Here is a 24,517-nt window from a genome sequence, read left to right as displayed (position 1 = left end):
AATTGCTGGGAGGTGGACTGCTGGCAATGTTGGTCTGCTGAAACTGCAAGGAGATATGTCAGTAACTATAAATGTCTATAGAATGTTCAAATTATTAGGATTATTTTTTAAAGACTGCTTTATTATTGTTCTAGACCGGGAGTAGGCAAAGTTGGCTCTCCTATGACATGTGGACTTCAACTCCCAGAATTCCTCACCTAGCATGATTGGCTGAGGAATTCTGGGAGTTGAAGTCCACAAGTCATAGAAGAGCCAACTTTGCCTGCCCCTGTTCTAGACCAGTGTTTCCCAACCTTGGCCACTTGAAGATATTTGGACTTCAACTCCCAGAATTCCCCAGCCAGCGAATGTGTTGGGAAACACTGCTCTAGACAATAAACTTAACAAATTGAAGAAGCTTTTTAAAAATAAGTGCTTGATCTGAAGAGGCCCAGTGCTATTGTATCTTCTTTTAAATAGCAGAGAATAGTGTATACTTCAAGAAGGCCACATCAATTTTATCAGCTCTGTACAAGTATAGTCTGAAATGTAACAGTGTCCTGTTTAGTATTAAGATCAGGCAGCTGAGTTAAACCCTGACTTAGTCATGTTTGAAGTAGCTTTATTTAAATAATTGGGTGGAGTTAGTGTGACTACATTTAAGAAAATGTTCCGGCATTAGTATACTGCCATAATGTATATTTCTCCAATTTTTTGCTATTTCAATGGGTCAGGCACACATGCACAGTAATACATAGCAAACAGTGTATACCTTCTGTGCTGTTTTCTGTTTGACAAATTGTTGGGAGGCAGAGGCAGAATATTTTTTCATTGTTTTCCACCCTCAAAACTATACTCCGTTGTGTCTTATACTCTGAAAAATACGATAATTAAGGGTTTACACACACACGTGAGTTGGCTAAGAAACCACGTGATGAGTATCATGATGTCAACACACAAATGAATGAATTATTTCATTTACACAGTAATGACCCGATGTAGGAGTCTTTGTCATGGATTGTACTGAACGCCTGTGGATATTGTGAGACATCCCAGTTCTCTCTGGAACTCTCAGAAATATAAGCCATATAATCTGATTTTATGCACAGGGATGAACTAAGTAAACATACTAACAAAGAAGCTCCATCAAATCCACTAGGGCTTTTCTACAAAGAAGTACGTATCAGTCATCAGAAATCTTTGGAGAACAATTTATAACCACTGGTTGTGTTAGAATTGCAAGATCCCTTCAGCTTCAGCTAATTCAGCCCTCTCATAACAATTCTCTCATATTGGTATCTTACGACTGTCACTTGTTGGCTCTATCTTATGATTTATGATTGATCACTTGTTTGCTAATTCCTTGTGTGCCCAATCACATTTGGTCTATAAAGAATATTCTATTATTTCTATTCTGTTTTCTATTCTATTTTCTATTATATGATACTCTATATTCTATTTTCTACTCTACGCCTATTCTATTTTCTACTCTACTCTTACTCTACTCTACTCTATTCTACTCTACATTCCAGTCCACTGCAGTCCACTCCACTCCACTCTCCACTCTACTCTATTCTATTCTACTCTATTCTATTCTATTCTATTCTACTCTACATTCCAGTCCACTGCAGTCCACTCCACTCCACTCTACACTCTACTCTACTCTACTCTACTCTACTCTACTCTATTCTACTCTATTCTATTCTACTCTACATTCCAGTCCACTGCAGTCCACTCCACTACACTCTACACTCTACTCTACTCTATTCTACTCTATTCTATTCTACTCTACATTCCAGTCCACTGCAGTCCACTCCACTCCACTCTACACTCTACTCTACTCTACTCTACTCTACTCCATAGTTCCCTCTAAGTTGAGCAGTGAGCAATCGCTCACTTAAAAATCATCATCAACTCAGAGTTTTCCAAACCTGCCCAGAAGCCGAGAGGGAAAGAGTGAGAGGGAAGGAGAGAGAGAGGAAGAGAGAGAAACAGATAGAAAAAAGAGAGGAAGGAAAAGAGAAAGAAAAAGAATGGGAGTAAGGAAGAGAGAAAGAAAATCAAAATCTAGTTTGAAACTAGCTCAACTATTTAAGTGGCATTTTGATATTGATAGAGTTGCCCTATTATGAGTTCACTGTTATAGACACACAGTACAGTTATTTTGAAATTCTCTGAGGCAAAACAGGGTGGGTTTTTTGTTTGTTTGTTTGTTTGTTTGTTTGTTTGTTTGTTTGTTCATTCATTCATTCATTCATTCATTCATTTATTCATTTATTCATTTATTCATTTATTTATTTTTATTTCTGTGCCACCCAGTCCTGAAGGGACTTCCGCTCAGACACTATACTTTTTCGCCCCCCCCCAAAAAAAATTAGAGGGAACACTGTTCTACTCTATTCTATTCTACTCTACATTCCAGTCCACTGCAGTCCACTCTACTACACTCTACACTCTACTCTATTCTACTCTATTCTATTCTATTCTACTCTACATTCCAGTCCACTGCAGTCCACTCTACTACACTCTACACTCTACTCTATTCTACTCTATTCTATTCTACTCTACATTCCAGTCCACTGCAGTCCACTCCACTCTACACTCTACTCTACTCTACTCTACTCTACTCTACCAGAAGCACTAATGTTCTTGGTATAACCTGTTTAACTTGGGTACTATCTCCCCCTAGCCAACCATGGAATTCTGGGAGTTGAAATCAACAAATCTTAAGCTTCCTAAGATTAAGATCTGTTAACCTGAGCTAGATCAATTTGCAGAAGAACATAACGGTTACCCTAAGGCCTTTAAGTAGCCCCGACTCACAAAACTAGTGTCCATAACTGAGAAGCTGGGCCATCCTTGGCTTTCTCCTTCTCTTTCTACCATTGCTGCTTCCTCTCCTTCATTTGACCGCCAGGTTTCGCTCAAGTGACTGACAACAAGCTTTTTCTATTAGAACTCCCCTTTTTTATCTAGATCACAAATAAGAGTGACAAGCGTTCTATTTTTGTTTTTTGGGTTTTTTAAAAAAAAATTCTAACTTTCCACCTTCACCCCACCCCTGAGAGTCTAGAGTACGAGGGATTTGGGGAGGTGTCTTCCGGGAATGAATTATTCCTCATCAAGCACTGAGGTAGAAAGGAAAGCACGCCTGCAAAAAACAGCCCCGTGGACACATTTCGCGTACCAAGTTGTCAGTCTACATTTTCATCTCTTCAAACATGCATCGAGAGAGGCCCCCTTTGGAGAGACAAATGTACCCACCACGTTAAGGTGCAGTGAAGATTTCTGTGCCTCTAGGATCTCCCCTCCCCCACCTCGTTTTTGGCATTCCTCTTAGAAAATTTAACATTGCTCATCCACCGCCCTGTCACTGCACAGTTTCAGTTCCTTCAAAGGGAAAAGGTACATCCTAAATTGTCATCCAATTCTGCTTGCAAGGACCGTTGTCTTCTGAAGGTTGGATATATATATATATATATATATATATATATATATATATATATAGATAGATAGATAGATAGATAGATAGATAGATAGATAGATAGATATAGATATAGATATAGATATAGATATAGATATAGATATAGATATAGATATAGATATAGATATAGATATAGATAGATAGATAGATAGATAGATAGAGATAGATAGATAGATAGATAGATAGATAGATAGATAGATAGATATAGATATAGATATAGATACAGTAGTCCCTCGCTCTATCGCGCTTCACCTGCCGCGGCTTCACTTCATCGCGGGTTTTGAAGTCAGCTTCATTTGAATGATTTTACCACACAAACAAGCGCTAGAATCCCCCAGCGGGACTCCCAAATGATAAGCGGGGCGGGGACTGAGCTCCGGCGGAGGCCCGTCCCCTCGTTCGATCCCCCTCGCCAGTGCCGAAAGGAAAAAAAAGAAAGGAACGCGACGCGGCGGGGATTTCCAGAGTGGGCTCGAGGGCGGAAGAGGAAGTGCTCGAGGGCGGAAGAGAGAGAGAGAAAAAAAAAGAAACAGCCGGGGCAGCTCACCAGGGACTTTACAGCCGGGGCAAGGCAAAAAACACAACATTTGGCCGAACTTCTGCAAAGAACAGAGTAAGTAGTAGTGGGGGGGGAAGGTTAGCCGGCCGTTGCTCGCCTCCAGGCATCCGGAGCTGGTGGGAAGGAGGATAAATTCCCCATCGCGGATTTCACCTGTCGCGGCAAGGTCTGGAACGTAACTCCCGCGATAGGTGAGGGACTACTGTATAGATATAGATATAGATATAGATATAGATATAGATATAGATATAGATATAGATATAGATATAGATATAGATATAGATATAGATATAGATATAGATATAGATATAGATATAGATATAGATATAGATATAGATATAGATATAGATATAGATATAGATATAGATATAGATATAGATAGATAGATAGATAGATAGATATAACAGCCAACTTCCATTCAAGCAGACTCAATCGAAAAAGCCGATTTCGCTTAATAATTACACGATTCATTTAACAATTAAGCAGGGGGTTGGACTAGAAGACCTCCAACTCTGTTATTCTATTCTAACTACCGCGATTCCTCAAACCACAGCAAAAACCCATGCACAATTTGCTTTAGAGACACTTTGCTTAGTGATGTAAGTTCCGAAGCTGTTCTACCGGCCTGTCCCAACCACCCATAATTACAGGGTAATTAGTCCAAATAGACACACACCACACAATAGAAGGAAAACAATAGGTCTTTATCAACAGAAAAGCAGAAAAAACTCCCTTTTTTAAATGTCAAAGGGATTTTCTGGTACACACAACGCACAGGTTAAATGCAATCCAATTTCTCACCCAGTAACTGGGAAATTGAGTCCAATTCCAAAGTCCAGAAATTCCACACACAGTCTTGAACAGGGAAACCACGATCTTGACGAAACTATGAATCAGATAAACTTCCACAAGGCTAAACCAGCACGCTGCTCCTTTTATCTGTAGCACTATTTACAGCAGCCCCATCCAACCACAGGTGGCCTCACTTATCTCCTGTAATAATCCTTCAGTTGTTCTCTCCTATGCATCACTCTACGCATGCGTGGGTCCATCATAAGTTCTTTTTCAGAATCCAGGGATGATAAGGATGTTTGATCTCCTCCTGGGCTGACTGCCAAACTCCCCTCTTCCCTGTCACTCACGCTTCCTTCGTCAGAGGAGACTTCGTCAGCAGATTCTATCAGAAGCAGAACAGGCCTGTGGCATGTGGACGTTTCCCCCACATCCACCTCCACATTCCTTGGGGCAGGAGCTGGGCCAGAGCTAACCACAAAAGAAGCCAACTCTCATCATAAAAGAAGGACTACCTATCTTGAGGAGACAGGGGGAATTAAGGTTTTGTTTCTGGTGGGCAATAGATCCTGGGGAGACTTCACGCACCACCGCCTCAATCCCCCTAGATGAAATTTGCATATTTTTGGAAAAACGCGGCCATTTTGCTTTCTCCCTTCTTTTGACAAATTTATTTATTTATTTATTTATTTTTATTTATTGGATTTGTATGCCGTCCCTCTCCGCAGAGTCAGGGCGGCTAACCACAATGCTAAAAAACAACATGTAACAATCCAATTAATAAAACAACTAAAAACCCTTATTATAAAAACCAAACATACACACAAACATACCATACATAACTTGTAATGGCCTAGGGGAAGGAATATCCTAACTCCCCCATGCCTGGCGACAAAGGTGGGTCTTGAGTAATTTGCGAAAGACAAGGAGGGTGGGGGCCGTTCTAATCTCTGGGGGGAGTTGATTCCAGAGGGCCGGGGCCACCACAGAGAAGGCTCTTCCCCTGGGCCCCGCCAAACAACATTGTTTGGTCGACGGGACCCGGAGAAGGCCAACTCTGTGGGACCTTATCGGCCGCTGGGATTCGTGCGGTAGAAGGCGGTTCTGGATGTATTCTGGCCCAATGCCACGTAGGGCTTTAATCAGGTTGATTTGATTGTCTGCAAAGCATTCTCTTTCGATTCACCCAGGCTATCTGAGCCATCGGTTTCAATCAAGGAAATTTAGATTTGATCAAAGCTTTCCACCAGGGCAAATACAGCTCCTTTGTTGTGGAAAGGACTTGCCTGGATGTTCTGAGCATACGTTCTTCACTTCTAGGTGCACTTTCTTCTCCCACAGCTTTCTCCGTGCTAATAACCTAGCTGAAGATGAATACCTTTCCGATGTCAGCGCAATTAGTAACCAAGCTAAATGTCTTCACATTATGTAAATAGAGAAAACACCATCACTTCTAGGTGGCATAAGAGCGGCAGGTGACAGATTACGTTTTTGCATCTTTTCATCTATCAAGTCAGGCTGTTGCAGTAGTTAACATATTTTACCATAACATTAAAAACAGTTTAGCATGAAGAAACCATTACTTCTGGTGGAAAGATGGGGCGGTTGGAGGGGGAAAAAAAATCCCAGTGGTGTTAATTAGGGAAGTTTTGCTTTACGATCATAAAGCTTTTATGTTTTCCTGACTAAGGGGTCATTTTCATAAATAATTTGGAATGTTTGCTGTTTGGATGGCAAAGAACAAGAATGTTAAAGGCCTGGTGGGAGGGAAAAAGAGATGAACAGTGAAAAGTAAATCGCCCAATTCGGTCTTGAGGCTGTGGTGCTCCAAATGAGGCCACTGTTTAATAACAAAAATGATAGACATGAATACGGGAAATTTCCATATATTCCTTCCAGCAACGATGGTCTGGCTGTAGCAGGATTTTGTGATTGTAGCATCAATTGCAACACAATGGTAGTCTAGAGCAGTGTTTTTCAACCAGTGTGCCGCGAGACATGGTCAGGTGTGCCGCAAAGAAGGAAGCTCAGGTTCCGGTCTCGCAACTTTTTGATGAGAGACAGAAAGAAAGAGAGAGAGAAAGAGAGAGAAAGAAAGCAAGAGAGAGAGAAAGCAAGAGAGAGAGAGAAAGAGAGAAAGAAAGCAAGAGAGAGAGAAAGAGAGAGAAAGAAAGCAAGAGAGAGAGAAAGCAAGAGAGAGAGAGAAAGAAAGCAAGAGAGAGAGAGAAAGAGAGAAAGAAAGCAAGAGAGAGAGAAAAAAGGAGATGAAGAGAGAGAGAGAGAAAGAAATGAGCAAAAAAGGGGAGGAAAAAAAGAAATGAGAAAATGATTGAGACAGAGAATGAGAGGAAAGAGAGAGAAACAAAAGAGAGAGAGAAATGACTCTTGATTTAAAGCATATGATAAAAAGCAACCAAAGAATAAGAGAGAGAAAAACCCCAGCCCTCACCTGTTTTTGGAAATGGTTAAAGAGTATGTACACACACAAGGGTGGAGGAGACAGGGATGGAAAATGAGGAGAGGGTCTTAGGGTGTCATTTTGTGTCATTTTGGTTGGTGGTGTGCCCCAGGATTTTGCAAATGTAAAAAAATGTGCCGCGGCTCAAAAAAGGTTGAAAATCTCTGGTCTAGAGAAAAGGAGGACTAGGCGTGACATGATAGCAGTACAGTGGTACCTCTACTTAAGAACGCCTCTACTTAAGAATTTTTCTAGATAAGAACCAGGTGTTCAAGATTTTTTTGCCTCTTCTCAAGAACCATTTTCTACTTAAGAATCCGAGCCCAGAAAAATTTCCCTATCATTTTTAAATCAACTTGATTCTTGTCTGGTACAACTTGTTTCTCCTCCATAGTGTCATTTACACGCAGTCTACCTACAATGGCAGACATTTCTAAAATTAATTTTATGAGTTCATTGTTCACAAATATCCTTCAGTATGTCCGATGTTGAAGTACTTTGCTTCACTCAAATTTGACAAGTCAACTTTAAGTATTCTTCCCCATTTATTGCAATATTTAGCTCCCTCTAGTGTCCAGTCTTAGTTCCATCCTATCATGTTTTGTTTTTGTTTTCCAAAATTTCAGAACAGCAGCAATTTCCCATGAGAAGGATTCCTTCAAATCCATCTGGGCCCTTAGTCCATTTATAGCATCCGAAAGCAACATTCCAATCACATTTTTGCCATTTATTCCAACCATTTCCCCCCTAAATCCTTAAACATATACTTAATAGTTCTGTCAGCAAAGAATGAAGGAAACTTATCCAGTGAATGCTATAAAACGTGCCCTTCCAAAGTTCTTAATATTTAAATAGCCCTAAAAAATTAATTTCAGAAATGATTAAGAAATGAGGTTCAGCTGAATGTCCTTATGTCCTTATGTTAGATTATGATTTATTTATAAAATTTATTAGCCCTCCATCTTACCATAGGTAACTCTGGGCAGCTTACAGCCATAAAAATATGTCTATACATGTACAATTAAGATACACTGTATTTTTGGAGTATAAGACACACCCTTCCCGCCCCCCCCTGCCCTCCCCAAAAAAGAGGCTGAAAATTTGGGTGCATCCTATACTCAGAATGTAGCTTTTTCTAAGCTTTTTTCCAGCCCTGAACGAGGTGCTAACAATCTTCCCTGCTCTTCCCTGCTTGCAGGCTTGTTTTCATTGCTACTCCCTCCAAAAAAGTTTTTTCCAGCCCTAACAAGGTGCTAACAATCTTCCCAGCTTGCAGGATTTTCTCATTGCTACTCCAAATACGTTTTTTCCAGCTCTAAGTCTTTGCAGGCTTGTTTTCATCCGGAGAAGATTTTTTCCCGGCCCTAACCAGGGGATAAAATAATGTGCTGAAGCTGACCAGACTAAGGATGCTAGCCAGATGAATACCGGGTAGTTATTTTCCTCCCTCCAAACAAAGGTGCATCTTGTACTCTAGTGTGTCTTATACTTTGAAAAATACAGTAAATAATAAAAACCAACATCAAAAACTAAGGGCACATGGGAAAGGCTGGGGTGGAGTTGGAGGGAAGTGTTACTCTATTATCTATTACCTCCGGGACCACCTTCTGCCGCATGAGTCCCAGCAACCGGTTAAGTCCCAGAGAGTCAGCCTTCTGCAGGGCCCGTCAACTAGACAATGTCATTTGGCGGGACTTAGGGGAAGAGCCTTCTCTGTGGGGGCTCCGGCCCTCTGAAATCAGCTCCCTGTGGAGATTTGCACTGCCCCCACCCTCCTCACCTACCGTAAAAGTTTAAAGGCCTATCTATGCTGCCAGGCTTGGGGCCATTAGACCCTAGTCCCCTGGCCGATGAGTGTAATATGTCTTGCTGTGTGAATGGGAATGAATGATTTTAAATGTTATTAGAGTTTTTAAAGTTTTTTAGCTGTATTAATTGGATTTTTTAGATATGTACAGTGGTACCTCGTGATACGAATCCCCCGTGATACAAACATTTCGAGATACGAACCCAGGGTTCGAAAATTTTTTGCCTCTTCTTATGAACTTTTTTCGACTTACGAACCCACCGCAGATCGCAAAATGGCGCTCCGCTGGGTGCCGCTACCCAGCTGTCACCTTTTGAAACAGCCAGGGGGCTTCTCGGTGTTCTCCCGAACCCGAATTTTTCAGGTTCGGGTTTGGGAGGCCGCCGAGAAATGCCACTGCCTGGCTGTCACCTTTTGAAACAGCCGGGGGGGGGGGCTTCTCGGCGTTCTCCCGAACGCCAAACCCATAAGTTCGGCAAAAGTTCGGGTTCGGGAGGCCGCCGAGAAGCGCCCAACTGTTTCAGAAGGTTACAGCCAGGCGGCGCCACCCGGTGGAGCGCTGTTTATGTGATTGGCGGTGGCATTTTCAGCCGATCTGAAGGCTGAAACGGAGGTGGGGAATCCCAATTGGGAATTCCATGCGCGGAGCTTTGACGTCACGAAGATGTCCTTCCTGGTCGGCCGAAACGTGGCCTATATTACTGTATATTGTTTATTGTTTTGATATGTTGTGAGCTGCCCTGAATCCTCGGAGAGGGGTGGCATACAAATCAAACAAACAAACCAACAAACAAATACTTGGTCAACCACACTGTCTTTTTCTGCCATTGGAGCTCCAGGCAATGGGTAGAGCCAGGACTTTAGGTCCTTACAAAAGGATAGGAAGGTTAGGAGCCATCCTCACATCAGGCACAAGATGTTCCAGAGTACAGGAGCAACTGATTGTGAGCTTTATTGGAATCCCAGCTTCTCAGTACACCAACCGATCACACACACACAGAGAAAAGAAATACTCAGTTCCTGCAGTCTACCAGCAAAGAGCAGCTGTCCGGATGATATGTGGGCAATCTCACGATTTCTCCTTCCTCCGGAGAGATTTGTGAAAACCAGGGTTTACCCTGCAGCTGCCAATCTCCACTCTAGTGCCATCTTCCCTCTTTCAGTCTAGCTAACCATGACCTCAGCAGAAGTTTTCCCCGGCACACACTGGATATTTTATCTCTTTTAATTTTTGCCCGGTAGGCCTTTGTTTTAATTCAGATCGCCGAGGTGAGAAGTTGTAATGCCACTCAGAGTCAATTCATTCCCTAAGCCTCATAAATAAAGAAATAAGGAGAGACAAATTCTTGGTCTCTGACTTCAAATCATAACAACTTAATCTTCAGAATAGTTTAAAGTGTTTGGTAAATCCAATCCCCCCCTAGCCCCCCTACCCCTCCTTGTGATATAATTACTTCTCCGAAGCTTAATAATGCATCTCCTAATCTCTTGTTGGATCATTTGTTATTCTACCAGCAAATATTCCTGAATATCATTATCGGAGGCCTGCAGTTGAGAGCTCTCGGCAGTAACGCAGAAACACAAAAACATAAGGACTAATGAAGTTTAATGCTTCAGAAATGACTTTTTAAAAACTAAAAGCAGCTCTTTCACCTTGCCGACTGAGCATTTTCTTCCCACTAAATGACCCCTGCAAGGGAGTTGAGAAAGAAGCAGCGAAGATTTTTTTTAAAAAAAAGAAAGGCAGAAGTTGGTACGTGATATTTGTGCTTTTTACTATGTGATGGCTTAGTCCAGTGATGGCAAACCTATGGCATGGGTGCCACGGGTGGCGCATGGAGCCATATCTGCCCGCACATGATCCGTTGCCCTAGCTCAGCTCCAATGTGCATGTACATGCCAACCAGCTGATTTTGGGCTCGCCCGGAGGCTCTGGGAAGACATTTTTGGCTTCCAGAGAGTCTCTGTGGGGGCTGGAGGCAGGCATTTTTGAGGCTTCTCCCTGCCTTTTCCGGCCCTGTTTCCTCCCAGGAGATTCCTAGCAAGGCCCAATGGAGGCTTTTCCCTGCCTTTTCCAGCCCTGTTTCCTCCCAGGAGATTCCTAGCAAGGCCCCATGGAGGCTTCTCCCTGCCTTTTCCGGCCCTGTTTCCTCCCAGGAGATTCCTAGCAAGGCCCCATGGAGGCTTCTCCCTGCCTTTTCCGGCCCTGTTTCCTCCCAGGAGATTCCTAGCAAGGCCCCATGGAGGCTTCTCCCTGCCTTTTCCGGCCCTGTTTCCTCCCAGGAGATTCCTAGCAAGGCCCCATGGAGGCTTCTCCCTGCCTTTTCCGGCCCTGTTTCCTCCCAGGAGATTCCTAGCAAGGCCCCATGGAGGCTTCTCCCTGCCTTTTCCAGCCCTGTTTCCTCCCAGGAGCTTCATAGCAAGGCCCCATGGAGGCTTCTCCCTGCCTTTTCCGGACCTGTTTCCCCCCAGGAGATTCCTAGAGAGGCCCCATGGAGGCTTCTCCCTGCCTTTTCCCGGTTACAGTTCTGGAGGCTCGGGTTTGTAAGTGGAAAGTGGTTCTTGAGAAGAGGCAAAAAAATTTATTTATTTATTTATTACTTAGATTTGTATGCCGCCCCTCTCCGAAGACTCGAAAAATCTTGAACACCTGGTTCTTGTCTAGAAAGGTTCGTACATAGAGGCGTTCTTAGATAGAGGTATAAAGATTTATTGCAAGCTTAAGCTCTCTACAAAAATCTGACCTACTAAGGTCAAGGAAATAAGTGCGAATTAAAAAGGCATTCATGGTGGGCTGGACTTGGGGACTTGGGGCTTATGGCATACTTGACCCTCCTTCTTGCTCAGCCTACATTGTTAGTTTTTTTAAAAAAAGGGAATTAACTAGGTCAGAAATAATAGGAATCTTTTCTCTCCCTCCCGCCCTCTCTCCTACCTCTCTTTCGCTCTCTCTCAGAGAAGCATCACCCAAATCCTTCAATGGGAATGTGTTTTTTGTGAGTGTTACTTCTCACACTGATACAATGCAATAGCTAAATAGTCAAACTAGCAGTTACAAAAACTACTGTCATTAAAAAAAAAACCCACCTCGAAAAAACCCTTCCAGCTTCTTTCATCATTAATGGGTTTGCTTCCATAACTTAGTTATACCTTTTTATTCATGGGTCCTTCTTTGTCAAGTGGACCAGGTGAAATGGAAGCCTTATTTGAAAAGAAACCATCACAAAAACAACATATATGATAGAAACAAACGTGCTCTTTCTGATGAAATAAAATGAAGATGATTAAAGATGAGAAAACAGAGAGCGATAGGAAAAGAACATGCTCTTTCTAATGAAGATGATTGAAGCTGATGAAACAGAGCTCTCTGTTTTCTCACCTTCAATCATCTTCATTTTTATTTCAGTAGAAAGAGCACATTTGTTTCTATCATATATGTTGTTTTTGTGCTGGTTTCTTTTCAAATGAGGCTGCAAAAATCAATGAAGTGGACATCTGGTCCACTTGACAAAGAACGACCCTATAATAAAACAGGTAGTCCTTGACTTAGGACCACAATTGAGCCCAGAATGTCTGTTGTAAAGTGAGACATTTGTTAAATGAGTTTTGCCCCCTCTTGCGACCTTCCATGCCACAGCTGTTTAAGTGAATCACTCCAGCTGATAAGTTATTAATGCAGTGGTTACGTGAACCTGGCTTCTCCATTGACTTCGCTTATCAGCAGGTTGCAAAAAGGTCATTGTGTGACCTTAGGATGCAGCAATGGGTCCTAAATATGAACTAATTGCCAGGCCTCTGAATTTTGATCTCATCATCAGGGGGCTGCTGTAGAGATTGTAACTGGGGAAAAACAGTCATAAGTCACTTTTCTTTCATTGCCACTGTAATTGTGAAGGGTCTAAATCAGTGGTGGTGAACCTTTTTTTCTTTGGATGCTGAAAGAACATGCGTGCATGCTATTACGCGTGTGCGAGTGCCCACACCCATAATTCAATACCTTCGGAGGGCGAAAACAGCTCCCCCCCCCGAGGCCTTCTGGAGGCCAGAATTGGCCTCTTTCCCAACTTCTGGTTGTCCTGTCGGGCTCTCTGGTAGAACCCTCCCGAAAATGCACAGATACAATTTCAGACACACACACGTTTGAAAATTCAAAACAATGTTCTTTATACCGAAAATTCAAATAAACTAAGCACTCTTTTTGTGTAGCAAAGAGCACTCGTCTCCAAACAAACTGTTAATTTGTACAAGTCCCTTATCAGTTCTGTGATACTTAGCTTGCAGCTGTGAGGCAATTCACAGTCCTTCTTTCACAAAGTGAAACACACTTTGCTCTGGTTTAGTTTCAAAGCGGGGAAAAAATCAGCACACAAAGATCAAAGTCAGTAAAGCAGGCACGAAACACAACGATCAGATAATCCTCCACAATGGCCAAACCCACAGGCTGCTATTTATAGCAGCCTCACTAATTACCACAGCCCCACCCAACCACAGGTGGCCTCATTTTCTTTGATAATAATCTCTCAGTTGTTGCTGCCTATGCATCGCTCTTGGCATGCGTGGCTGTATCATTAACTCTTGTTCTGAATTCAAGGAGGAGCTAGATAATTGATCTTCTGAGCTGTCTGCCACACTCTCCTCCTCCCTGTCACTCATGTCTTCTTGGTCAGAGGAGCCTTCATCATCAGATTCCACCAGGGGCAAAACAGGCCTGCAGCATGTGGATGTCTCCCCCACATCCACAGTCCTTGGGGCAGGAGCTGGGCCAGAGCTAACCACAACACCCTTGGGCCCAGTAGGCTCGTGTTTTGCACTCCCCAGGCTACAAAGGCCTCCCTAGAGCCAGGGGAGGGTAAAAATGCCCATAGGTTCGCCAACACTGGTCTAAATGAACTGTTGGACCTCAAGGACTTTCTGCAACTACCATATTAATTATACATTACTAGATGGCCTAAGCATCTTAGTTACTTGCTGGAATTCTGCTCTTGCATTGTCCTCTTAATAAATATTCCTCATCAGAACTCTTGGAGACTTATCCAGTGGATTAACGGCCTGTAATCCAGGCTGATTATAGGAAAGTGTATAGCATGGTGCTCTCCCTGAAGAACATGATTTTATGGATCTTTGGCTATTTTTGTACAGCCTTTGCCTTTAGCAATCAATACCTCTCCACGTTCAAGAAGGTGGAATTTCAATTCTTAGTCATGATGTGCATGATCAAAATATTTATTTATTTATTTATTGGATTTGTATGCTGCCCCTCTCCGTGAACTCGGGGCGGCTAACAACAGTGGTAAAAACAGCACGTGACAATCCAATACTAAAAAAAGGCTAAAAACCCTTGTTATAAAACCAATCATACATACAAACATACCATGCATAAATTGTAGAAGCCTAGGGGGAAAGAATATCTCAGTTCCCCCATGCCTGACGGCAGAGGTGGGTTTTAAGGAGCTTACAAAAGGCAAGGAGGGTGGGGACTATTCTAATCTCTGGGGGGAGTTGGTTCCAGAGGGCCGGGGCCGCCACAGAGAAGGCTCTTCCCCTGGGTCCCGCCAAACAGCATTGTTTAGTTGATGGGACCCGGAGAAGGCCCACTTTGTGGGACCTAACTGGTCACTGGGATTCATACGGCAGAAGGCGGTCTCGGAGATAATCTGATCCGATGCCATGAAGGGCTTTATAGGTCATAAGTCGCCTGGTGCACCAGTTGCGGCCCTATCTGGACCGGGACTCATTGCTCACAGTCACTCATGCCCTCATCACCTCGAGGTTCGACTACTGTAATGCTCTCTACATGGGGCTACCTTTGAAAAGTGTTCGGAAACTTCAGATCGTGCAGAATGCAGCTGCGAGAGCAGTCATGGGCTTACCTAGGTATGCCCATGTCTCACCATCACTCCGCAGTCTGCATTGGCTGCCGATCAATTTCCGGTCACAATTCAAAGTGTTGGTTATGACCTTTAAAGCCCTTCATGGCATCGGACCAGAATATCTCCGAGACCGCCTTCTGCCGCACGAATCCCAGCGACCGATTAGGTCCCACAGAGTGGGCCTTCTCCGGGTCCCGTCAACTAAACAATGCCGGTTGGTGGGTCCCAGGGGAAGAGCCTTCTCTGTGGCGGCACCGGCTCTCTGGAACCAACTCCCCCCGGAGATTAGAACTGCCCCTACTCTTCCTGCCTTCCGAAAACTCCTTAAGACCTACCTTTGCCGTCAGGCATGGGGAAAATAAACATCTCCCCTGGGCACGTTAATTTATACATGGTATGTTTGTGAGTGTGTTTGCTATTACATGGGGTTTTCTTAAATCGTTAAATATTTTAATTAATTGCATTGTTGTGACTGTTTTACTTGTTGTGAGCCGCCCCGAGTCTTCGGAGAGGGGCGGCATACAAGTCCAACTAATAAATAAAATAAATAAAATAAATAAACCAACACTATCGCACGTTCTTTGATATATATGTGTGTGTGTTTGCGTGTGTAACATATTTTATAAGTGCACATACACTGCTCAAAAAAAAAAAGGACCCAGATTGTGGGGGCAATAAAATGGCTCTGTTGCTAACATGCTGTTATGCCCTTTGTTAAAAGGGCACTATAAATAAACGTTTTTTTTAAAAAAAATGTGCTGAGAACAAAATGAAACTGATTGTCAATCAGTGTTGGACAGTTTGATTTCACAGAAGTTTGATTTACTTGGAGTTATATTCTGTTGTTTAAGTGTTCCGGCCTCATCAGCTAGCCATACCCTCACACTGGGATTTGAACTTGCAGCCTTTACCTTTTAAGACAGAGAAATTGACAGAAAAAACACACACACATATATGTTTATATCCATCTCAAGGAACGTGCAATAACTCTCAGCTTGAATTAGTTGCTACCGAAGACTGTAGTATATAGTAAACAGTCTAGGCAAGAATGACGAACCAGGCTAATTTTGCATTGGGAGTGTTTTAATATTTTGAAATCCTAATGTTTGCATGTTTTCAAATGCAGAAACAGTACAGATGGACCCACGGTTATATACGTAACACTTCTTTTCGTTTAATCCTATTTAAGACGATACTAGATTTTTTTAGTTGAAACGTTCAGATTTCGGTTGTCAAGAATTACAGTTATTCCAACAAACTGATTTCTTTGAGTGATATCTCTCAACCCCTTAAAAGCATTTGCAACTGGGTTTCCTCTACTTTGCATTCTCATCTCATAATGATTGGGAAAGTGATTATTTATTAATTATTATTTAGATGGCGGATATAGAGCTGGAGATTTGGTACAGCCATTCATCAAATGGCTGTTTTTCTCTGTCTGTCTGTCTGTCTGTCTGTCTGTCTGTCTGTCTGTCTGTCTGTCTCTCTGTCTGTCTCTCTGTCTCTCTCAGTCTGTCTTTCTTTCTGTGTGTCTCTGTCTCTGTGTCTCTCTGTATCTCTGTGTCTCTGTCTTTCTCTGTCTCTCTTTCTGTCTGTCTGTCTGTGTGTTTCTTTGTCTCTCTCTGTTTCTGTCTCTCTCTGTTTCTCTCTGTCTCTCTGTCTCTTTGTCTCTCCATCTTTCTCTGTCTCTCTGTTTCTCTCTGTCTCTCTCTCTTTGTCTCTCCGTCTTTCTCTGTCTCTCTGTCTCTCTGTTTCTCTCTGTCTCTCTCTCTTTTCTGTGTGTGTCCCTCTGTCTCTCTCTGTCTCTGTCTTTCTCTCTCTCTCTCTCAGTGATGGGCTACCAAAATTTTTACTACCACACTGTGGGCGTGGCTTATGCATTTTGTTTCAACATCTTTCAGTGCAAATTGGGTGCTCTGGGGTGGGGCTCCAAATTTTGCTACAGGAACTGCGTTCCTGACTGCTCCTGTAGGAACCCATCACTGCTCTCTCTGTATGTGTGTCTCTCTGTCTGTCTCTCTCCCTCTGTCTCTCTCTGTCTCTCCTGTGCTGTAGCTTATTTTAAACCTCTGCACGTAGAAAGGAAGAAAAAGATGATCTCAGATATTTTGTGTAGCTGCTTTTTCTTCTTCTTCTTTTTTTTCCTGGTGTACGACGACCTGAACGGCATTTGAACATGACAAATAATTAGAGGCTCTACGGGCGAGTGCCTTTTCCACATTCTAACGCAGTCCCAAAGGACAGGCTGTTGATGATGAGCTAGAGGATTCCTTTCCTAATAGAGAATCGGCACAGCAAGACAAGCCGGCGTTAGACTTCCTTTTCGCCTGACGATACTTGTAGATATTTGCTGTTTTTAAAGGCTGGGCCTTCTGCAACCCGAAATTTAGATTATGATAGCAATAACAGACGTATATACCGCTTCACAGTGCCTTTACAGCCCCCCCTAAGCAGTTACAGAGTCAGACTATTGCCTCCAACAATCTGGCTTCCCATTTGACCCACCTCGGAAGGATGGAAGGCTGAGTCAACCTTTTGTGCCAGCCAGGATCGAACTGCTGGCAGTGGGCAAAGTTGGCCTGCAATACTGCATTCTAATCACTGAGAATGAATGAATGAAGGAAGGAAGGAAGGAAGGAAGGAAGGAGGGAGGGAGGGAGGAAGGAAGGAAGGAAGGAAGGAAGGAAGGAGGGAGGACTAGCAACATCACTTAGACTTATATACTACTTCATAGTATTTTTACAGCCTTCTCTAAGCAGTTTACAGAATCAACATTTTGCCTCCAACAATCTGGCTCCCCATTTGACGCACCTGGGAAGGATGGAAGGCTGAGTTAACCTTGAGCCAGTCAGGATCAAACTGCTTGCAGTCGGCAGAGATAGCCTGCAATATTTCATTATAACCCCTGCACACTATGGAGGGAGGGAGGGAGCGAGGGAGGGAGGAAGGAAGGAAGGAAGGAAGGAAGGAAGGAAGGAAGGAAGGAAGGAAGGAAGGGCAATAGCAAAATGAGCCGGGGTGACGCAGCAAGTGGAGTGCTGTACTGCAGGCCACTGAAGCTGACTGTAGATCTGTAGGTCAGCGGTTCAAATCTCATCACCGGCTCAAGGTTGACTCAGCCTTCCCTCCTTCCCAGGTGGGTAAAATAAGGACCTGGATTGTAGGGGCAATAGGATGGCTCTGTTAAAAAGTGCTATTGCTAACATGTTGTAAGCCGCCCTGAGTCTGAGGAGAAGGGCGGCATAAAAATTGAATGAATGAACGAACAAACAAACAAACAAACAAACAAACAAACAAACAAACAGCACTTAGACTTGTATACCACTTCACAATGCTTTTACAGTCCTTTCCTAAGCCATTTACAGAGTCAGCAACTTTCCCCCAACAATTTGGGTCCTCGTTTTACGGACCTCAGAAGCACGGAAGGCTGAGCCTAGTGAGATTTGAACTGTCGAACTGCAGTACTAATTAACTAGAATGCAGTACTGCATTCTAATCTCTGTGCCATCGCGGCTCTTGATACTTAAAGCACTTGTGGATCTTATCCAGAATGACCAAAAGAGTACAAGATCCCATTTAAGTCCGTCTGTACTTCTGTTGCTTCCTTCCTGACAAAGACAACAAACTCTTGCAGGTGCCTCTATCTTCTCATCTCAAGGTTTGACGTTGTGGCCTCTAATATGCTGTAGCATTTACAACCCCCTCCAATTAATTTCAAGATCTGGCAAGGTGTGACATTTGAATGAGACTTCCGCATATTTTGGACAATTCTTATAATTTTTAATTACATCTTCAAGAATGTGTACCTAATCATTTAAGATCTCTCTCTCCTTCCCTCCTTCCCTCCCTTCTCTCTCTCTCCCCATATCTATCATTTCTCTATATCTCTCTATATATCTGACTATCCATCCATCCATCCATCCATCCATCGATTCATCGGTCTCTCTATCCCTATCTATCTATCTATCTATCTATCTATCTATCTATCTATCTATCTATCTATCTATCTGTTCTGTCTGGGTTCCCCCAGACCTCAACACCAACTGGAAAAAACAGCCAGACACTCTGGTAAAAGCAAAAGTACTTTATAGCTGGAAAAAATAAACACAGAGGAAAACCTGTTCTTCCCAACAGACAGGCTATAATACTTTACAGCAGAGTCCTGATGTCCAGACAATACAGCAAGCTTCTTGCTGGCACACCCACCCAAGGTTTCAGTAGTCAAAGGCACAAACCAGGATTCCAAGACGCCAAAGTTCACAGCTAGGTCCCAAGACTCTCAAAGATAAAACTCCACAAGCCAGGAAGGGTGGGTCTGCCTTTTAGCCTTTCCAAAGAGCACCACACCCAAACCCAGCTGTTGCCTCTTTAATGCTGAAAGTACCTAGCCAATTGGTCCCTTCGCTGTGTAGCTCTTCTCTGTCGCAGATCAATTATGGCTTGTGCATTTTCCTCTAAGGAATCCAGGCTGCTTGCTGGGGAGAGCTCCCTCTGGGGGGACTCTGGCTGTCCTCCCTCTTCTTCAGCCTGGGATTCCTCCTCCTCGTCTGCCTGAACCTCCTGTTCCTCATCCTCTCCCTCTGAGCTGGAAACCGACAGAAGATCAGCCATTCCCTGAGGGGCCTCAGACGGAACCACAACACTATCTATCTATCTATCTATCTATCTATCTATCTATCTATCTATCTATCTATCTACCTACCTACCTACCTACCTACCTACCTACCTACCAACTTACCTACCTACCTATCTACCTACCTATGTCTATATATCCATCTAATCTTATTTATTTATTTTATTTGTTTATTGGATTTGTATGCCGCCCCTCTCCGCAGACTCGGGACGGCTAACAACAGTAATAAAACAGCATATAATAATAATCCAATACTAAAACCAGTTAAAAAACCCATTATTATAAAAACCAAACATACATACAGATATACCATGCATAAAATTGTAAAGGCCTAGGGGGAAAGAGTATCTCAATTCCCCCATACCTGGCGGCAGAGGTGGGTTTTAAGCAGCTTACGAAAGGCAAGGAAGGGGTGGCAATTCTAATCTCTGGGGGGAGGTGGTTCCAGAGGGCCGGGGCTGCCACAGAGAAGGCTCTTCTTCTGGGTCCCGCCAAGCGACATTGTTTAGTTGACGGGACACGGAGAAGGCCCACTCTGTGGGACCTAACTGGTCGCTGGGATTCGTGCAGCAGAAGGCGGTCCCTGAGATAATCTGGCTTCGGTGCCATGAAGGGCTTTAATAAATCTTATATCTATCTATCTATCCATCCATCCATCCATCTGTTTATCGTCTCCCCTTGCATGCATGTTCTACTGTGTAATATCCCTCTGATGCAGACCCCACAAAAGTAGGGTGTCGATTTCTTCACTTCCTCCCTCTCTTTAAATATTCTGGGGTGAAATTGCGGAGCTGACTTCAAGGATGCAAAAAGAGGGGAGGATAGGGAAGAGAGGTAATTTTCTTTCTCCACCCTCTCTTGAAACATCCCAATTTGTTTTCTTCCGTTCCTTGTCTCCTTTCATTTTCTACTCTCTTTGCAACTGCTTATTTAGTAATACATTCTGTTTCCTGCTTCTTTCCTCTGTCTCGCCTTGCTCTGCACACATACCCGGCTCTTTGCTTCTCTTGTTGACAATTCCTCCTTCGGGGGGGAATAAGCACCCTAGGCTCCGTTGAGAGAGAGAGAGAAACACAGCCAAATTCAGGCACGCCCCGAGCAGTCATTTGGTTTTTTGCTGTTTTTCTCACGGGTTCCTAGGAAAGGAGTGGAACGTAAAGGCTTCTAAAGAAAGGGAGAACAGCAGAGTAGCTGGAGGTGTGTAGCCAAGTTTTCTTCGCAATCAGTTTGCAACCCAGAGACACCTTCCGGCTAGTAATTGAATGTCCATATATATATATATATGGGCCGAGAGGCAAATAAGGAGCTGTGATGTTCCTTCAATACACCAGGGTGATTCGACACAAAAATATGTAACCCTTCCCTGGTGCACAGCTAAAGGGATTGGATACTATAGCCTAGAGGATAATTCTCTGCCTTACATGGCAAAGGTTGCAGGTTCAAGTCCCAGTGGGTATGGCTAGCTGATGAGGCCAAAATAAGGCCAAAATAGATCTATCCTAGTCTCCCTTAATTTTCAAATTCAGCTTAAACATGTGACATATATATATATATATATATATATATATATATATATATATATTTGTTTTCGTAGATATATATATATATATTTCGTACATATATATATATATAAATATTCTTCTAATCTATATATACACACACATACAAATATATAGATATAGATATAGATATAGATATAGATATAGATATAGATGTAGATGTAGATGTAGATGTAGATGTAGATGTAGATATAGATATATTGCTCAAAAAAACAAAGGGAACACTCAAATAACACAGCCTAGGTCAATACAAAGAAGAGAACGAGCCCCACTCTTTTGTAGCACTGATGATGTTGCTCAGTTAGGTAATGAAACGTCTGCAAGAAAAGAGAACATCCACAACCCCATGATCCTAACTCCTTCTCCTTCTCTCCACAAACACCACTCATTATTGGTGCTGATGATGTTATCCAGTTAGATAATGAAACATCTGCAAGAAAACAACCAAGCTCAGGGAGCACTGAAGTTCAATCTTGAGCTATGTGTTCTTTTCTAGTGGTGCAATGAGAGGGAGGGAGGGAGGGAGAGAGAGAGAAAAGGAGGGAGGGAGAAAGAATGGCATATTGGCTGTAAGAATTGTCAAGTTTCTTTCACATGGGGCTTCTGAATAATAATAATAATAATAATAATAATAATAATAATAATAATAATAATAATCTGAAAACCATCGGAATTGACAAAATCTACACCTGTCAATTACAAAGGGCTGCTTTACTGGGATCAACACACTTAATTCATTGCTACATCACGCAGTCCTAGGTGCTTGGGAAATGCACAACTGGTGATAAAATCCAGCATAGTGATCTCGGCTGTGTTGTATTGTTGAAATAATGATGATGATGATGATGATGATGATGATGATGATGATGATGTCTTATGGTATATGCATAGATGTGTATGTGAAAATAATTGTGGAGGAAAAAATATATTTTTTTTAAAGCTGATCTGCATTGTTCATCATGGGTCTTTTTTGCTTGCCTGGAAATCCTAATTCTTTTCAGAAAGGTGACTTCTAATTTTTTTTCCCCCCCTGCAGATGCCACCCAGATGAATAATGTCGTACCGACATCACCTCTGCTTCCCCAACTGGCTCACCCACACTCCTACCCAAACATGGGACAGATTACAAATCCATATGAGCAGCAGCCTCCCGGGAAGGAGCTGAATAAGTATGCATCTCTAAAAGCAGTAGGTAAGCCTAGAAAAACGCAGCTTCCTCTTGACTTTGTCCATATCACATGCCGTTTCAATACCTCAAGACTTAAAAAAAATATTTATTCTGTTCTAGAAGAAATCTCAGATAGATCAACTTTGCGGGTCAATGTTTATAAGAGTGACGTATTGTGGGCCATGCTCTTCTACTGGCCACAATCGTATGCAGCAGCTTGGCCAGCAGCACACTTGTGCTTCCAAAGGTGCTTTTCAAAGGGGAACTGGACTTTACTGAGGATTCCCCCCCCCCCTTGAAAATATTTTGCTTCTGATTAAATCAGAGTCTGGGGCATAAAATCAGAGTCCGGGGCATGGCCTTCCTCAAAGTTCCCATTTATTAGCAGAGCCATGTTGAAATTCGAATCTGAAGTCCCTGAGGTTTTTCCACCCCGTTTAAAGTTCATTCCCTTGTGCCCACACCCACAAGTTCATCACATGGCCCTGTCTGGTTCTGCCAACGTGTCCGGTCCTCCCATCAACGTCCGGACAGGTGCTGAACAAAGGATGGCCTTGAGAATCTACAAGGAATTTGCTATGGCTTACAACTCTACATCCCTCATGCAACAGCCCCTCCCAAATTCCCATAGCACTAATACATTCTACATTCTAATATGTGGCAGGCCAAAGTCTCCAAATGATTAATTTTAATTTAATTTAATTTATTAGATTTGTAGGATGGCTTTGGGCTCACACAGAAAGCTTCTTCACTTCACTTCACAATTGAAGAAGCTTCTTGAATCAGAAATGAAATATTTTCAAGGAAAAAACAACAAAAACCCAAGGAAGTCTAGTTGCCTTTTGAAAAACACCTTTGGAACAACCATGACCTGGGTGAGTGAGAAACTCCATTGACCCAACTGTGTTAATGGTCTGATTCTAGCTATCCTTTGCTTGGCAGACCTGCAAAGGTCTTAAGTGCAAGAATTGATCTAGTACTGGTGACGTTAGCTAGTTTGGGTGATGAAACATCTGCAGGAAAATAGCCATTTCGAAGAACACCTAGAACAAGGATGGCAAACCTTTTTTTCCTCGGGTGCCGCAAGAGTGTGTGTGTGTGTCTAGCGCGATTGCGTGAGTGCCCACACACATAATTCAATGCCTGGGGAGGGCGAAAACAACTTCCAGGCACCCTAGAGGCCTTCTGGAGGCCAGAAACGGCCTATTTCCCAACTTCTGGTGGGCCAAGTAGGCTTGTGTTTCGCCCTCCCCAGGCTCCAAAGGCTTCCCTGGAGCTGGGGGAGAGTAAAAAGCCCCCCATCTCCCCTGAGGCTCTCTGGCAGCCAAAAACGCCCTTCCAGAGCCTCTGTGTGAACCAAAAATCAGCTGGCCAGCACACACATGCACGTTGGAGCTGAGCTAGGGCAACGGCTGGCAGACCAGCAGATATGAGTCGGTGTGCCACCTGTGGCACCCGTGCCATAGATTCACCATCACTGACCTAGGATCCCTGGTTTCAATCCCCAGATAGAAATCTCCTCTTTCTAAAGTTACTTTTTTCAACTTCTGTTGGAACCGCAAACGAGCGAAATGACTAAATCAGCAGTCGCTGCGTGAGAACGTCAGGACCTTGGACAGCGCTCATGGGTTTAATTGGCCTTGGGTGTATGTGCTCACTAGCAGAGGTGCTATTTCTGCGAAAGTCCTGGAAAGAATAGATATTTAGGCTTTATTTGCCCAACGTTCTTGACTTGAACGTAAGATGGCACACATTTTGTAAACTCCAAAACCCAATTAATTCCGCCAGTCTTTCTCCAGTGAAATATTCATTGCTGACTGGTGCCATACTAAGGTGACAAAGCACCAAAAATGCCCGTGGGTACATGAAGCAATCCTTTACGACTCCTTATTGAAGTAGCGTTTTTAAACGATTTTTCCCCCTTTTGGAAAGAAAAAAAGAAGAAGTGGGAAGCCCTATATTCCCCAGAATACCAGCAGCTGTGACTACTAAAAATATAGTTATTGGCCAAACCTCCCCAGTTATCCTGGAATATCTCTTGAGAGTATAGGAAGGTGTTTTGACTAGGAGAGAAACATAGAAACATAGAAGACTGACGGCAGAAAAAGACCTCATGGTCCATCTAGTCTGCCCTTATACTATTTCCTGAGTTTTATCTTAGGATGGATATATGTTTATCCCAGGCATGTTTAAATTCAGTTACTGTGG

General features: G+C 43.0%; 2 protein-coding genes across 2 annotated transcripts in view; one reads left to right on the top strand and one right to left on the bottom strand.

Annotated features, from left to right (window-relative positions):
• The window catches only part of CPPED1 (calcineurin like phosphoesterase domain containing 1), a 431,035-nt gene that overhangs the window by 254,801 nt on the left and 151,717 nt on the right, over positions 1-24,517 (bottom strand). The gene's annotated exons all lie outside the window — the stretch shown is intronic.
• The window catches only part of SHISA9 (shisa family member 9), a 249,621-nt gene that overhangs the window by 190,024 nt on the left and 35,080 nt on the right, over positions 1-24,517 (top strand). The window contains exon 3 of the mRNA XM_070761117.1: positions 22,178-22,333. Within this exon, the coding sequence (XP_070617218.1) occupies positions 22,178-22,333 (156 nt within the window). The remainder of the gene's footprint in view (positions 1-22,177; positions 22,334-24,517) is intronic.

The sequence above is a fragment of the Erythrolamprus reginae genome, chromosome 9 (assembly GCF_031021105.1).
Source record: "Erythrolamprus reginae isolate rEryReg1 chromosome 9, rEryReg1.hap1, whole genome shotgun sequence".
NCBI lineage: Eukaryota > Metazoa > Chordata > Lepidosauria > Squamata > Dipsadidae > Erythrolamprus > Erythrolamprus reginae.
Note: the sequence above shows the minus strand (reverse complement) of the source record. Positions and strands in the feature narration are given on the sequence as shown.